The sequence below is a fragment of the Larus michahellis genome, chromosome Z (genome assembly GCF_964199755.1).
Source record: "Larus michahellis chromosome Z, bLarMic1.1, whole genome shotgun sequence".
NCBI lineage: Eukaryota > Metazoa > Chordata > Aves > Charadriiformes > Laridae > Larus > Larus michahellis.
In genome coordinates this window covers 17,809,432-17,827,026 of record NC_133930.1, presented here as the reverse complement: position 1 = coordinate 17,827,026, position 17,595 = coordinate 17,809,432, and the positions used below count along the sequence as shown (strand labels likewise).

General features: G+C 39.2%; 1 protein-coding gene across 1 annotated transcript in view; it reads right to left on the bottom strand.

The window, feature by feature from the left end:
• PARP8 (poly(ADP-ribose) polymerase family member 8) overlaps positions 1 to 17,595 on the bottom strand; it is a 118,102-nt gene that overhangs the window by 46,075 nt on the left and 54,432 nt on the right. Inside the window, exons 4-8 of the mRNA XM_074569774.1 lie at positions 13,704 to 13,793; positions 12,307 to 12,377; positions 9,764 to 9,841; positions 4,418 to 4,512; positions 838 to 898 (exon numbers count right to left, since the gene is read on the bottom strand). Coding sequence (XP_074425875.1) covers positions 838 to 898; positions 4,418 to 4,512; positions 9,764 to 9,841; positions 12,307 to 12,377; positions 13,704 to 13,793 — 395 coding nt within the window. The remainder of the gene's footprint in view (positions 1 to 837; positions 899 to 4,417; positions 4,513 to 9,763; positions 9,842 to 12,306; positions 12,378 to 13,703; positions 13,794 to 17,595) is intronic.

Sequence of the window (17,595 nt, the reverse complement as noted above, 5' to 3'; positions counted from 1 at the left end):
TCATTTAAACTGAGCACAGCTTTATATGCAATACTACACCTACAGTGCAGGCAGACGCCTTCCCTTCTATCAAGAGATACTGCTTCAAAGCTGAGAAGCAAAGGAGCAAATAAAGATGGAAAGGAAACTTATCCCGTAACACAGGGCAAAGGAAACATTTGCTCCTTAAGACTGATTAAAATAATTCAAGGTCTGATTGGATTTTCTTAAATTTTAGAAAAGCCCTATAACATCTTATGCTGTGCTAAGCTAAGAATATGACATATCTGTGCAGAAGCTAACGATGCCCCTAAAAGCAGTAATTTTTATTCTCCATCTAGAGGACAGGAAGTTACTGCACAGACGAGGTGAGGAAGTGTGGAGTTAATGACAGCGCCGCTGTTACAGAAGCCACGCTGCCAGCCGGCAGCACCGCTGTCCTGTGTCTCCTTTGCCACTCGAGCCTCTCCCCGGTCAGCTGCAGATGCTGAGAGGCACACAGCAGAGCCCCTGACAAAGTCTTCTGCCCTATGAAGTGCCTTCACCTAACTAATGTCTAGGATAGCAAAAAAAGAAATGTATTTCATTTATATCAGTTAAAACATTTACCATGCACAAAGCATGTCTGAAAGGCAATACACATGCAGTAAATAAAAGCCTACAAAGCATTTTAATGGTGTGATCATAAAAGGAAAAGGAAACCTTTCCGCTGAGTAGCAATCAATAATGCGACAGGCACTTGTGAAGATCAAGTCTCCAAAAAAGGAAAGTCTCAGTGGTTGTCTAGAGAGTCTGATGTGTAGCAGAATTAAATGGATATTAATGTTCATTATGTAATTCTGTGATTAGATTACTTACATCAAGAAAGCTAACATCAATATGCAGATCAATATCTACATCATCAATGGCTCCATATTCCCTGAAAGGAAAGAATTACATTACATTAGAGCTCTTTAAGATACTCCTCAGCCCAGGAGTACTTATAACAGGGAAGATTTTATAAAGGATAATCTTGTCTGTAAAATGAGAATGGTTATAAAATACACATTTACATAGATTGGATCAATATTCCCAGTGGGTGACCGTCTGCTGCACTGGAACTTTCTTTCAGTGGATCTTGCTTAAACAGGCTAAATCTTTTTTTCTACTAATTCCCTCAAATTTTCTTTCCATTGCTGCTATGTATTTTTGCCTTGTGTATTGCACAAATAAATCACGAAAACAATAATGGTAACGTGCTGCTCCTATATTTACGACAAAAGAAAATCCTAGTTAATTTTCAAACGTATTTCAGGTTAACGGCCAGTAACCTAAGGAGAGGCTTGAGATAAATCATTGAAGACAAACACAACTTAGCCTAGAGGGTGGCATATTATAACGGCGAGATTGTTTCATACATTCAAGCATTTGTTTGTCAAAACATAAAGATTGCCCTGTAATGCACCCAAGGCAATAGCTGCCTAATTTTATCTGTTATGTGTAGTACTGCTGGAGTCCCCAGGGTTCAGATTTAAATTATTTCATTACCATCCGAAATCTTACATTTAAAGTGTGAATTTTCTGCCTCTTATTTTCTGACTCGTTCTAATTGCCCTCCCTCAACGTACTTGAAGACTTCTGAAAAAAAGGGCTAGAAAATACTCATTCATACGCCTTAATAAAAAATTGGTTTCCTTTCATTTAAATTACCTAACTGGACAATACTGTAAAAGTGCAATCACTCTCAATTTTTCAAAGATTCTAGTCACTAGGTTTTTTTCTTTCCACTGCATTTATATCCTTGTTCTCACATTGACTTCCACGCTTTTCTATTAAACTAGACTGAGACAGTACACAGTGACAGTCGTGCATAAATAAGTTGATACAGTAATTTTGAAATACAAAAATATTTTTACGAATATAACTATCTCCTACCAAAGTGGCTCTCAGCCCATGGCAGGACGTAGCTCACACTGGAAATGCCTTGACCTCTTGCGAAGTCTGGTGGAGGGAACCCCTTCCACTGAACCTCAGCATCCCAATGGTTCTCTCTGGGAAGGGCAAACCCAAAGCCCCTCTCTACGTCAGACATGTCCACACAAGGCACGCACAGGGCAGGACGATGGCTGTCCAGGACTGTGCTGCCTTGAGGCTTCACAGTCACCTTGACAGCTGCTCCAGGGTTTGCTCACCCAGAGCTACACATACAGGTGCTGCCTGACCTCCTACACCTCGCTGAAGACCTGGCTTTGAGACAGTGAATTTCTCCACCTACTGAATGGCTTAACCACTGTCCTGCACAGCAGAGGCCTCAGATTTTTTTTGTTAATTTTCCAGAAGATCTAAAGAACAGATTGTTATGAACTCTTCAGTAATATTTATGAACACCGGCTGGTGTTACTCACATGACTGAGATTCAAATGGCTGTCAATAAGTGTAATTTTATATATTAAACAGAAATGTAGCTGAAGTAATGAAACACAGAAATATTAATGGAAGAAAGGATCACATAAAAATAAGATATAATTGTGGAATTTCCATACTTATTGAAATCCCTTTGCCCCTACTCCATTGCCATCATAGAAAATGGATTTTAGACACATGATGCTGACTGTTGTTTTTCTTCCCCAAGCTGAAAGGCCTGGGGGGGATGGAGGGGGGGGGGGGGGGGGGGGGGCGTGTGGGGGAGAGAAATCATGCAGCTTATGATCTGCCGCCTGCAATGGCTCCATGAACACATCTTGATTTTGAAGGTCCCAGAGGTCCTCCGTCCATCAATGCACAAGCAACGTAAATAGATACTGAGGAGTTTGGATCAGTTGGTCCAGGGGGCTTTCTCATGGCTTTGGTGGACAGATTTCAAATGGCAGTGGTGAAAAGCATGTAGGTATAGGAATTTCATGTTTATATGTACAGTTGATTCTGTGACAGCAAGAGACTACTAAAAGAGGGTCAACTGTCTAGGAAATATGCATCTTAGTGGGTGCCACTGTCAGACAGACTTCTCACTCCACAGAGAAGTGGAGCTGCAGGAGAGGGATGAAATTGAATGGTTAACGCTGTGTTCGTCATTGCCAAGAATTTATGAGTATTTTCAACTACAGCGGAGTGGAAGAAGCATTAAAGTTTTCCACATGCCAAAAGCAGCCACATATGCCGATTTCTACTACAGTGAGCTGAAGAAGATCACAATGCTTCCAATGAAACAGTTGATTCAATAAATTAGAAGCAATAAAGTTTTTGAAAGGTTACATACAATGTTTCAATTTTAGGAGCTTGAGGGAGCCTATTATCAAGGTACTCTCAATTTCACAGTTATCAGTTTGGCAGCTAAACATTTATCTCATTCACTTCCTAAGCCCATATACAACTATTTGGATTTCAGTTCCCCAGGTCCTCAAAATGTAATGAAATTTCCACTTAATTTGAAAAGGTATAGTACACCATAGTTGTAGACGTGCTTTCTCTTCTTAGACAAAAATAACAGAGCTTATTGTTTAGAGGTTAATGGGAATTGTTACTTGCAATATAAGTATGCCTAAGGTTATTATCTTCTCTGTAGTTTATTACTTAGTTTGTATGACAACTTTGATATTTTCTTTGTAATACAACTGACAGGTCTGTTACATCTTGCCTACCTGTTATTTCTATGAAATTGTTAAAATTGCATAGATGGAAAATGAAGTTATAAAAGACCTGAAGCGCATTAAAAATATCATACAGTTATGCCCTATGGCAGAATCATGCGTGCTCGTATATGCCTGACAAAATTTTTGTGTAATTACACCTCGCAATCCACCTCTGACGGAGGTTCCACCACTTCCCTCTGTAGGATACTTTAGAGTCCCACAATTAAAAAGCATTCATAAAATCTAATCAAATCCTTTTTTGTTGCTAACACAGCTAGTTTCTTATTGTCTCTCTCATGATGACAATAGAGAACATTTGATCACTCCTCCTATCTACAAACAACTTTTTTGAAGAAGAACTGTTATTATGTCTTCCCCTTCTTTTTCCAGACTAGACAAATCCAGTTCCTTCAATCTTTCCCCAGGCAAAACATTTACTAAATCTCTTAACATTACTCTTGTTCACCTCCAGGGCAAAAGACACAATATGACAGAAAAGGAGTTTAACAAGGGTTTATAGTAATGCTGAACAGTAATTTTCAACAAAATGCAACATCCTGATCAAATACCAACTGAACTGCAAAAGACAATGATGCTTTAGAACAGGATTCCAAGGCTTGTTCTCAGCACAGCCAGTTGTATCAGTACCCAACCACAAAAAAACCCAAAACCAGCATTATTGCTAGCCAGCAGTGCTCCTTCCTTTTGCCACACAATGTGCAGAAATCGCTAGAAGGGCTTGTGCTTTGGGGAAGTGAGGGAGGGTCCACACAGAACTCAGTCTCCAAAACGTTAAAATGTTCTGCGGTATGGAAAAGTCAATGACATACCTGAGAGATACTGCATTAGGTCCATAGATCTCTCTCACTGCTGTCAAATCAGCCTCCAGCTGTGGGTGCTTGTGAAGTTCTCCATCATAGCTAACCTACCGGGGAAAAAAAAATACCCTAGGAGTTTTTATTTATTTCATTACTGGCACCTGACCTAAGCTCTTGAAAGTTCCCCCTGCAAAATATGCTACATAAAGATTCATTAATGCCATGCTCAGAAAGGACACTGTGTTGATAACCTGGAGCACTGATGTGGTCTAGCTCTGCTAAGCAATGAGATTTGCAAAGCAGGCACCTCTGCGTTGAAATTTTTTGAGGGTCCCACTCCTGTTTGTGGGAAGAGAAGCTGCAAAGGACTCATCCCTCTGTCCTGTCTTGTCCTGGAGTTTGTTCTGGGACCCTTGTGCATTTTAAAACTGTTAAGAAGGGGAAGAACCGGATCTCCCCAGTCATACCATCCCAGTTCAACTGCTGCAGGACAAAGGTTTGCTCCTTCTTGCTTATTGTCACAGTCTCAAAAATATTAGCCACAGAATGGCTTGGGCTCAACAAGAGAAGCATGAAACTATTCTATATGCCAAATGTCTCAGCATTTAAATTACATTTTCGGTCTGCCAAGTGGCTGTATTCTATCCATCACTGCAATGCTACCAGATTAAAAAAAAAAAAAAAAATGAACGCTTTCCCATTTTAAGTATTTTACCAGAGAAGGTGTAAAGAAACATGTATTTAGATATCATCCCCATTTTTTTCAAAATCTACATGAAAAATGGAAACAGTTATGTTAGTGTTATATTATAAAGCAAAACTTGCGAGCTGGTTTGGTTGGACTGCATGAAGTCAAAATAATTACTATCTTCTATGTTCTACAAGGACGAAAACACCTCTTCAGGCTTGTAACAGTCTATTCACAGACTATTACTACTTTCTCATTAAGCATTACGCTCCTGATTGTGTGAACCTAATTCTACTTCTTTACAACAATTAGAATGACCATAATTCCACAAAACTCAATGCACTCCCTAGATTTGAACAGATTCAGAAATGAGAGTAGGATTTGGCTTCTACCTTTAAAAAGTTCAGAGAGCAAGGCACAAGACTGTAATTTATCCCTTCAGACACACACATATATATATAGATCTCCTTATACAGGAATTCCTGCAGAGAATTCTTGCTATTGCAGAACCATATCTAACTGCAGTATTCCTCCTTCTGTTTGTACATCCAAATCTGTAGGAGACCAGTGCTGTGACACTTTCAGCTCTGCTACCTGGAGATATGAGATATCTATATCTGATTACCTGAATTTAAATAGCTTTCAAATAATAATCAGCTGATCACTTTTTACATGTAAAAATTGGCAAAGAATAATTAGATTAGACTTAGGCACAGAACTCATCAGCACAGCATGGGCACGCGTTTATCGGGGATATCAGCGATATTCATGACCAGAAGGCCATAAGCCAAGCACCCCTCCCTTGTTTGAGCAGGTATGTCAGAACAATTTTCCAAGTAGAATAGCACGGGAATAAAACCTTTACTATAATTTTTATTTTTTCACTTCAGCTAGGAGAAAACCAATCCTTTTCACATGCTCATTACTCAAAGATGATTTCTTTAAAGATGCATAAATAATTGCTGTCCTGCTTCCAAGGAGAGCACAGCAATCATTTCACAAATTGTAGCTGTGGCACACCTGCCACCTTTGTTGGTCCTAAACTGCATTTTTTAATCAGTCTTATGTACCAATAATACCAAAGTCCAAAAGGAACACTATACAGAACACTAAACTGCTCAAGATAATGCCTTCTCCAATCTATTTTCTGATAGTAAGAGGTTATGAACTCAAAAAGGAAACAAAGCAGTGTTCTGGCAAATTATAAGACCACAGTATGGCATTTTCCAGCCCTGAATTTGTGCCACAGACACAGTGATGTATGCAGAGGAGACTGCCAGTGCTTTGTGTATCTGCATTTGCAAGTATGTCCTGTAACAGAAGCACAAAAGAGAGGGGGAGAGAGCGCCAAAGGCAGTAGTATTACTGTTTCAATCTGCTGTTCTCGTTCGCAAGTGTGGAAGACACAGATTCAAAGCAAGAATTAACAAAGAGTCTCAGAGAAAGTGAATATAAAAGCTAAAAAATCTGATAACTTTGCTGTGTCTGAAAGGTCTGTGTTTAGAAAGTTTCAGTTTTTAATCTGAGACTTGATTCAGATTATTTTGTCCCACATAATGACAAAAGGTTGCATTTTTAAAGGAGATTAAGTGATTTACAAACCTAAATCCCATTGAAAATCAATAGGACTTAGGCTATTGAATCACTTAGCTACTTTAAAGTATTTATCCACTAAATCCTTAGGGAGGATTACAAGCAGGTGCCTAGGAAGCGGATACAAACATTTACTTTATGACCAAAAGGTCGTATCTTGTTTTCACTGCCCATCAAATGCCATTTCCCATCTTCCACGGTCCTTGTTTCATCACCAGCTGCTCTCTTGTCTTTCCAGCTGTAACCACTTAGAAATGTTAAGAATTACCCCTGACCTCCATCTTCCCCAACTGTATTACACACTTTTGCACTGGCATCTATTCCCTCTAGTTCCTAAAGTCGGTATTTTTATCCCTGTTCTCTGTGGGCACAGCACACACTTGTCTCAAATGAAGTAGCCTGCCTTGCTTGTTCCCCACATATACAGCCAACTATTTTGTCCTGAAAATCCATCTGGTGCCCACTTAATAACTCTTACAATCACTTTATTTGAAAAAGGACTGTTCTTTTTATGGCTAGAGGGACTTTGCTCCTTACCTGATTTCCTATTTATTTTCTGAGTCCTCAATATTTTCTTCAATTCTACAGGCCTTCTTTAGAATTTTGTCTTTTTTACCATGAAATTTTAAATTCAAAATTTCCTTTTTTCGCTTTCTTTAAATATACTTTCTATGATGTCCTGTTTTGGCTTTTTTTTGTTTTAGTTTTTTTTTTCTTTTTATTTTGCTTTTTGAATATTCTCTACTCAAGACTTTCACAAAGATGCGATATTTTATTTATATCGCTGATCTCCTTGTATTTTCTTTTTTGCCAGTTATAATTCCTTTAATTAAATGTGTTACCTTAAAAAAATGACAATGCAATGTAGTTTCCACTTCAAATACGAGCCAACCACATTCTAACCAGTACTGCCTATTACACAGCTCTTGTACATCTTGCAAAATGATGTAATGCTTTCTGTGTTCATATCTCATAGGCAGCATCAATATTCATTCATTCATCTGTGCACTGGAAGGCATCTTTTACCAAATGTACTAGTGCTTGTTCAAGAAATAAGCACTCCCCAGCTGTTTGCTGCCTTTTCCTTCACCTTGAGGTTACTGCCCTTTCTGCAGAGTTGAAAAATGGAGCCAGTACATGCAACTCACCACCACAGGGCAAAATCAGAAGACTTTTCCTCTCAGGCAGATTAAAATAAGACATCACTCTGCATTGAAGTATGTGTACACGGTCCTCCCTGGCGCTCTGTGGGGCTGTAAGAGCCAGCAGCTGAAGGGAGGCAATTCATAGAATCACAGAATGGTTCGGGTTGGAAGGGACCTTAAGGACCATCTGGTTCCAACCCCCCTGCCCTGGGCAGGGACACCTCCCACTAGACCAGGCTGCTCAAAGCCCCATCCAGCCTGGCCTTGAACACTTCCAGGGATGGGACATCCACAACTTCTCTGGGCAACCTGTTCCAGTGCCTCACCACCCTCACAGGAAAGAATTTCTTCCTGATATCTAATCTAAATCTACCCTCTTTAAATTTAAAACTGTTACCCCTCATCCTATCATTACACTCCCTGATAACGAGTCCCTCCCCATCCTTCCTGTAGGCCCCCTTCAGGTACTGGAAGGCTGCTATAAAGTCTCCTCGGAGCCTTTTCTTCTCCAGGCTGAACAACCCCAACTCTCTCAGCCTGTCCTCACAGCAGAGGTGCTCCAGCCCTCAGGTCATCTTCATGGCTCTCCTCTGGATCCACTCCAACAGGTCCACGTCCTTCTTGTGCTGAGGGCTCCAGAGCTGCACACACTACTCCAGGAGGGATCTCACCAGAGTGGAGTAGAGCGGCAGAATCACCTCCCTCGACCTGCTGGCCACGCTTCTTTTGATGCAGCCCAGGATGCGGTTGGCTTTCTGGGCTGCAAGCGCACATTGCCTGCTCATGTTGAGCTTCTCGTCCACCAGTACCCCCAAGTCCCTCTTCTCAGGGCTGCTCTCAAGCCATTCTCCTGCAGTCATTTCTAAAGTGAACATGAGTCAATCCCTCATGTCAGTTGTTTCTGACACTGAAAATACACTCTTTCACTTTCAGTTTCAATACCACTTTTAATAGCCCTTTAGGGGCATGCTCTGTTTGGATTTTTTTAGAGTGAAACACCTCAACATGTATTCTGTGTTCAAACCCCGCCTCACTGTTGGCTCTGCAAAAGAAGAGACTTGTCGACGTCCTGCTTGTCAGCATCCCACGCTCTCCACACCGACCCAATGCGCACCCACGGCATGGGGGCTTCAGCCGTGTGGCAACTTTCATAAATAGCAAGCACCACTCATTAAAATGTTCATCAAAATAAACAGGTCTAATAATATAAGTGAGGAATGATTCCTTTGGGGCGATAGTGAGACTAAAAAGATAAGAAAAATCGTAATAAAGAGAATAGAGCATGAAGCACTCTATTGACATTGCAAAAGGAAAAGAGATGAAGAGATTTTATTTCCCAATACATAAGAGAATGCAATAATAACTAGTTCTGCTGAGGGAATAAGAAGGAAAGACACAGAGCAGTACATTCATCTAAAAATATGCAGCATTTTTCAAGGTGAATTTAACTGTAGAGCTCAGAAAAAGAATGGACTATTGCCTACATCAAAATTGTTTTGTAATAACCATTTTTACCATTAAATTGCAGTGCTCTTGACTTTACAAAATTGCAGTCCTCCAGAAGGAAACAGATTTGGATCCAGCCTGACTTCCCATTTGTATCAATAATGGGATAAGCTTTAAAAAGTGAGTATCTGTTTCCTGGAAGTAAGCAACTGCCTTCTGTTTTCAAATGTTCTGAAGAGTACTTGCTTTTCCTATTCTTACAGCTTTGCAAATATAAACAAACTAATCTTATTTTAAATTAGATGTAATTATACAGCATAACACACTCAATGCTTCTGCTATAAAATACAGTGTAGACATACACATGGCATTCTAGTCAACGTTGAATAAACATAAGAAATTATTATCATAAATTTATAATGGAATGAACAACAGAAGCCTTCAAATTTAATTTCCTGAAACTTGTGCAAAAATTTCCTCCATTACCTGTCCTCCATAATAAAATTCCTCCGAGTCATTATCTCCTTCAGAGTCTTCTTCAACTGTGCTGTTGTGCCATGACTCCTTAATGGAAAAGGAAAGTTAACAATGACACAAGCAATATGCTTATTTTACATTTACAGTTCCAATTATAACTACAGGAATAATGTTTTTACAAATAAGCTCGTAGCACCCTTTATCAAGTGATCTTTTAGTATCATTTTTCCAGAAGATTACTAAGGGCCTGTTTTAAGAGTTGTGAAATATCAGAAAAAAACAAGCACCTACTAACTGGGCACATAAAACCAACGTGAATATACGTTGGAGACTTAATACTTTTTCTGGCTACAGACACAGTGTGGTATTTTAAGGAACTGGGGAATTCAGTAGACTATGTGGGAATACTTCACTGGGCTTTTGCTAAGCAAAGCATAATTTACCCACCAAGACAGGTTCTGGATTTAATTAATTCGGTGTTTCAGTGACACAATAAAATTGTAGTTTACTTTATTCTAGTAAATCAATTCTAATAGATTAAGGAAATAATTAAAGTCCGAGCATGGGATCTCTTAAGTTCCTTTCTGTTTAAAACTGACACGTTGCTGCTTAATTATTATTTCTAACAGAAGTACCAGCCTGTTGCCAGGAAAGTTCAAACTTAATTTTCCGACTAGCTCTGCTCTGAGACTTTGAAAAGCAAGGATTAGAAAGTAATACGCTTACCCACGTAAAACCTACTCTAAATAGGCTGCTCTGTGAATAATTGCACTCAAGTAAATAGAACTGATCCTGGTACAGACTGCAACTCAGCATGAGCTGAAGTGTTACACTCTGCTTCCCACCAATGGAACCTTTACTTATAATTATGTAATTGCTTGAAGATACTAATTCTCTTTCCCACAGTCCTGTGTTATTTCTAGGCCCTATGCTGACAAGGATCCCCTAAGGAACACCTGTTAAAATCACAATTCTTCACTTCAACCTGAACATGATGTACTTGCTGCTTATTTTGTATTTATGTCCTGCATGGAACTGCCATAATGGAATAGAAATCAGATGTACACGTCAAAGAATAGAAGTTACCCCTAAATCCCATATATTCACGAATGTCAAATATACCCTTATCACCCATTTCTATGGTCAGACATTCTAATCCAATTTCCCTACCTTTGCCTCTAAATTTGTGCTCCATTCACTGTATGTATATATAGAACAAAAATTCTATTTCAGACAATTTCACAGCAATTTTCTACAACAAGGCATAAAAATAATTTCTGCTTCTACTTTGCTGAAAAGAAACAAAGTGACTTTAGTCTTCTTTGTTTTATAATAACCTTAGCTCAAGGGGAAGTCTGTCTGAAAACAGAACTCAACTGAACAAAAATTCAACACAAGACAAAGAGAAATGAAACTCTCATATTAGAATAGCCACAAACCCATCCTATCCTAACCAAACCTCTGTCTAGACAACAGAAATGGTCAGTGTTAGAAACCTTTTTTTAAAGTTGTTTTTTTTCCTTCACTACTTTCATATTTAAGTACCTCATTTCAACTAAAAACAAAATAAAAGCTCAAATTCTGTCCCATAGAAGCTAACCATATCTCAGGCTTTTAATCAAATGGGTAAATTCTTCCCGCACTTGAATTTTTCTAAAGTTTACCAAGCACTGAATTCAATGTTGAGGCAGTAGAAGCAAAGTATTTCCAGTGCAGCTTTTTACATCAAATCAGGTTCCATCCATTAAAAAACCCAACTATATACATTAGCATATCTGTGCGTGCTTATCTCACCTTTCCAGGCTCAAATACAAATTTGAGCCTATAAAGCAGCCTATAAAAGCCTTCGTCAAGAAACTCAGCCACCACCCTTACCAAGGGAAGTTTTTGAAGTCAAGCACGTGAATTCTTGATACAACACTCAATTTTTTGCTTGGGGTTGGAGCCCATCTGATACTCTCTTTGAGCCCACAACACTGTCAAGCCCTGTAGACTTCACATTAGTGTCACTTCTTTCTTGAGTTAATGTCTCGGTGAGACTGGTCAGGGACCCATGCCAGAGGTACAGCACAAATGCGACCGTGATGGAAGGCCTTGCTACTCCAGACACTACTTATGTCAAATAGAGTCATGCAGAGGTCTAGAGCCTCCAGTGGGGCTGCCGTGGGCCGCAGGAAGCAGCAGTGAGATAATGAATGGGATGCGGTCCTATGCGCAAGGGTAGGTTAAAAGGTAACGTCATCATGATCAGCTTCTCCAAGAGCTGTGTGTTTAGGGTAGACAGCATCTATAACACTGTTGAACAAAAAATGAAATAAACATCAAAACCGTATTTCCTAGGATGGGAGCACCGCTATCTCAACTAAGTGATTCACTGGCTGATCCACGTATGAAACCCAGAGAACTATGCTTATCTTCTAAAACATGTAAACGTGTACAGTTTGCGTAAGCACACATTTGATAGGAAATTTATGGTAAACACTCATATTTTATTATTTTCTGTTGTTTCTTAAAATAACTTCTCTTAAAATATGGATACAAGGAATACATACCTCTCCATTCTCCCTCTGTAATTTTGATTTTATGGATAAGCAATAGTTAACATCACTGGTTTTTCTTAATTCTTAAAAGAAAAGGGAAAATACGGAACATCTGTGAAAAATGTGAAATAATTTTGCATACACAGACCTGAAATACTTAGTTGCAATAGTAGAACAAATAAGGAACAAAAAGTTACAGATCTGAAAAGCATCAAACAGTTTACAATACAACAGTCTAAAATTAAGAAGCCCCTACGTCTCAGAAGATTCATATTTTTAACTGTGAAATGAAACTCAGCTGGTCCATCTAGATTTGTTTTTCCCAATCTGTGATTTACAATTTAGCGTCATTCATTAATTTTGTATACTTTATAAAAGAATGAAAAATCAAAACCCCTCAGCAAAATTATATCAGATCATATTCTATATAAAACATAGGTTTTTATTGTATTTCAAATGTCAGGCTTTATTTCTTTTTAAATTACAGAAATATTTGCAAGTAAAATTTATCTTAAACTTCGGACTATAATGGCCAGTTTTTGTTTGTGTGACACTGCACCGACTTCAGTAAAATTATTCTTGATTTACATCAGTATAAATGAGATCAGAGACTGAAGATCATATTGGTTTTCCAGTGGAATTCAAAGTAATTCTGTGTTACACAAAAAAAAAAGCCCTAAAGCATTGTAATAATAATAAAAAGACTGCAAAGTCAAGTGTTCCTAACTGAAGAACTGCCAGATTTAAGACTGCTCTATGCAGCTTCTCCTGCAGCCTGAAATCATCAGGGAATTTGGCTGCTAAAATCTAAAAACTCTCTATGGAGTATGCACAAATCTTGATTATATATTGTATAAATGTGCCTGTATTTCTGAAAAGCATGCCCTTTCACGTATCAAATACTTTTTGAAAGTATGGAAATAATGTCAAATGAGATGTTCCCAAAAACTGGGAAAAAATACATTTTTTTTTCTAGTCTAACTTAGTGAAACAGCTGAACCATTTTGTTTGAAATTTCCTGAAATAATTCACCAGAGGCAACGGTAGTTATAGACTGTTTCATCCCCAGTGGTGAAGATTTAGTGAAGTTTTAAGCAAGTGAGCATGAAAACTTATAATTGGGAAGTATTAAGCACCTCTAACTGTATTCAAGGAGAATTGCTTTAGCACAGGCTGCAAGACATTAAAAGAATAAAATATATTCTGCCTACACAATCATGGTGATCCCCAGAAGAAATATTTCAATTTCTTCTACTCTAAAATGTAGGACAATTTACTACAGCAAGACTGTGAGAAAACAGCAAACTGCATAGCTGCACACATTAACATATCTCCTTTCAAGTGCAGGCAACATCTTGTCTTTCCTCACAAAACATGAACTTGATAAAACACTTGGGACATAAGATTACCTGTAGCGATTTGGTGGAAAATTACTGGAATTGGCTCTGTTGTAACTAACACATCTTCATCGTTATCAGAACTGGAAACGTAGGTGTTATCTACGAAAGAAAAACACCCGGGATGGTGAAGTCCAGTTGTGTTCTGCCAGCCCCTTCCCGCATTGTCCGTCCCACCCTGGTACCATAAGGAACCACTCCCCGGAGCGCTGTCATCTTGCTGGTGTGGGTTTTTTTCCTCTTGAGATTGCTAATGAAAAAAAAAATACCAAAAGGATGGAAGATTTGGAAAATTTTATACAAGGAAACCCCTGGGGTCTGATGTCATGGCTTTTGCGAATCACACCAAGCACTACTCTGAACTGTCCCACAAGGCTTACGGGGGTTTGAGCCAACCTTTTCCCAAGTGAAGACTTGTTCTATGCTTTTTGCTTTGCCTGACACCAAAATTCAAGCTAGATCTGCTGTGCAGAGTGAAGGCTGCATTTGGAGCTGGGTGTTAATAGCCCGTTATGCAAAATACCTGCTCCTCATTTTGCCTAGTCACATAAAGGTTGTTTGAAGTATCTTCTAATCAGTGGATAACCTTTCTTGTGCCTGATTCAGGAATAAAAAAAAAATGCCTCCCACTTAACAAAAATGTTAGGTATGAATATGAATATAGAAAGTCTATCATAAATTACCTTACAAAATGTAGGGATTAGGCTGAGGGGGGTGTGCGGTGCTTTTCTGGTTTGGTTTCTTTTTTTGCTTCCCAACCAAATGCTTAGTAACAACAAACAAGGAGCAGCAAGTTTTTATGTACTATACCTGCAGAAGTTAATTTTGCATAAATTGCTGAACAGTCTATGAAAGTAAGAATATTTTGTTTCCTACTGATCTGGGCTGGATTGAAACTTATGCTGTAGAGCAGAAAGGCTGACAAGATAATCACAGATAAAGAGACAAATAAGGTAACTGAAACAAGGACTTGATATATCGTAATTCCAAACACTCCGGTCCCACATCAGCAAAGTGTGGGAACTCAGGTGTGACTTTAAGCATGCTGCTGCAATCTCAAAGCCTTTCACCACAGTGAAAGCTCCAGTGAACTGTTAATGGTATCAACATTAATTGAGCAGTAAACTCAGTAATGTGACCCTTTGTATGACAGAGGCTCTTCGCTATCAGGAGGGATGCCGGGCGCTGCCGCCCTTTCCTTGCCGAGGTGCAGCTGCGCAGCTGCGCCGCCGCACAGGGACGTGCGCCTGGGGCTTTCCCAGCATGGGAACCAGCCCTTCTGCCACATTCGCACACATCTACCCAGTCTGACGCCATCCCACACCTTCGCCTACTTCCACTCCTGTGCTGTCCCGCCAGGCAGTCCCGGCGATCGGTGCTCATACACACAGGCGCTCATACACACAGGTTTGGGAGTGCAACTTATTGCCTATAGAGTTTACAGAGGCCACCATTTGGCTCTAAACATACCTAACACCATATATACGGATGTGAGAAAGGAAATCCATGTGCTGAACTTATTGCTGTATGAAAGAGCGAGAAATAACAACAATATGTGCTGTACAGAATAGACAATTACCAAGATATACATATATGGAAAAAAGGACTGCTCAATTACAGTTTTTATAGATTTTAATTATATTTTTATGCCCATTGTCATTCTTTTTTGGCAGCTGGATAACACGATTTTCACTGCCAAGTTTTTGTTTTCCTTTTCTATTTGGCAGCCATAAGGGTTTTTTTTCTCTTTCTTTCCATCAGTCTAATTAAACTTGAAGTTAAGATACTGGTTTTGTTTTGCTTTCTTCAACATGCAGTTTCTAACACACTACACCTCTCCTAAGCGGAGGACGCAGTGCCTGGACCTAGTGGAGGGATGCACGAAACCACTTGCTGACAAACCGGTTGTCTCCGTCTCTGCTGCAGCCTAATGAGGTCTAAGAAAAGGATGTTCCTGTTAACACGTGTGTAACCCACAAATCACTGGGATAAAAGACTACAGCATTATGGCAGCCAACACGTATCATTCCGAACATATATTCATTAGCAAAATGCTTGCTGCTGTAATGGTTCTCACAGGAGTCATGATCCACTCATATTAATGGGACTTTAGTCTACTCATTGATGTTAGATTTTATAACTGCTCCTTAGGAGCATTATTTTTTCCCAGTTGTGTCAATGTTATGAGAAAATAGTTACAGAGATATTTTGCTGGAACTGTTATTACCTGCCTCTAAAATTTTCAGTGATATTTTCACAATTTCAGCAACGTGTATACAACTTTGAGACATTACTGTCTCAACACTATTCCTATTAAGTTCTTCAGTGTGCCTTTGTAAGCATATTTTTAGCTTTCGCTCATAATTACGAAACTTTCAAACACCTTCCATTATCGGAAGTTGTCATGTCATATTACGGTTCCCATAGGTATGATTTTATGCTCAGCTGTTTGTAATCTTTTGATGCTTTATGAAGCAATTCAGCAATAGCTACACACTGTTACCAGTGCCAAAGCGGCAATGCTGCATACATAACAGCAATGCAGGGAGCTAGAGGATACGCAGAACCCAAAGCTCTTCTTATAGTATCTAAAATGTACTTGTGGCGGTATCACTTTTAGCCGAAGGAACATCATTTGTATAGTAACTCAGTCTCTTCTATTTTCATATATTTATTGCATGTATTAGCAATTTATCGACTCTGACGGCCTCCTCTCTGATTTCCAAATTTGATCCACTGTGTATTACATGCTATCTCCAGAGGACACAACTTTGGTATAGCCAAGCACTAATGGACTGAAACCTTGGTCTGCAAAGATTTATCCTATGAGAAATTTAATTTGATGAGCACATGTTGCTCTGAACTCTATCAAATAGCAGCAATACTTGAAGATCATCTTCCAGTTGAGGAAGAGGAGATCAGCACACATCTTCCTAGACTTGTACCCTGACATGTCCCTGAAACATCCCTGAAAATACATGCTAGAGAAGAGAGCCACAGCCAGCAGTCATGTTAAGTTAGAGATGTAGGACAAAGAATCTGGCTCACAAAGTCAAAACGAGTATTTTTACGATCAAAGCTGTAAAATGGCAAAGAGTCATTCTCATTCCTAACACACTAAACACCTCTTCATCACAAAGCAAACACAGATCTTGCAAAAGCTCAAGACTTGAATGAAATCAGCTCTTCCAAAGCCTTGGTCAGTAAACATGTGCAGCTGGTTTACGCCCCCCTCACCAAGTTAGCTACGGCGTAAAGTGCTCAAATTCTGTCTGGCTTTAAAATATAGGGGGTGATGGCAGAGAATATTCATGAGGTTTTAGAGCCACCAAAGTCACTCAGGCGCGTAGGCCATCATGGCATGCTGCAAATAGCATCTGTAAGGAAAGTCTGAGGTCTGTCAGCCAGGATTTGGCCAGGAGATGAGATCTCATGTGCTGTGGTTCAGCGCTCCAGCTTGCACCCCTGACTCCAGGTGGGGGGTCCCAGAAAGCAAGTTTTGTGCCTTCATAATAGCTTAATCCCTGAAATGAATAAATCCATTACTGACGTTTAATAAAGCAAACTGTTAATAACATATGATGCAGATTTTTTTCAACTATTTGTGCTCCATTTATTGTCAGGTCAATGTTGTAATCAGTAAATTAGCTTGTCACTAGTATGACCACGTATTTTATAAATGTCCATTTCTCCCTTACTACGTGTTGAATAGATTATTATTAGTAGCAATTTTCCCTTCAGTTTTTACTGGTAAAAAAAAATCTCTCTCATAAAGGTTGTTAGCATTCTTTCATATAATCCATTGCATTTAGCATCACTGCTGATGCCGATTTCCCCCTATATCTGCTTCAAACACCCTGGTGCTTTGAACAGACATACTCTACTGCTTATCCGTGAAGAAGAT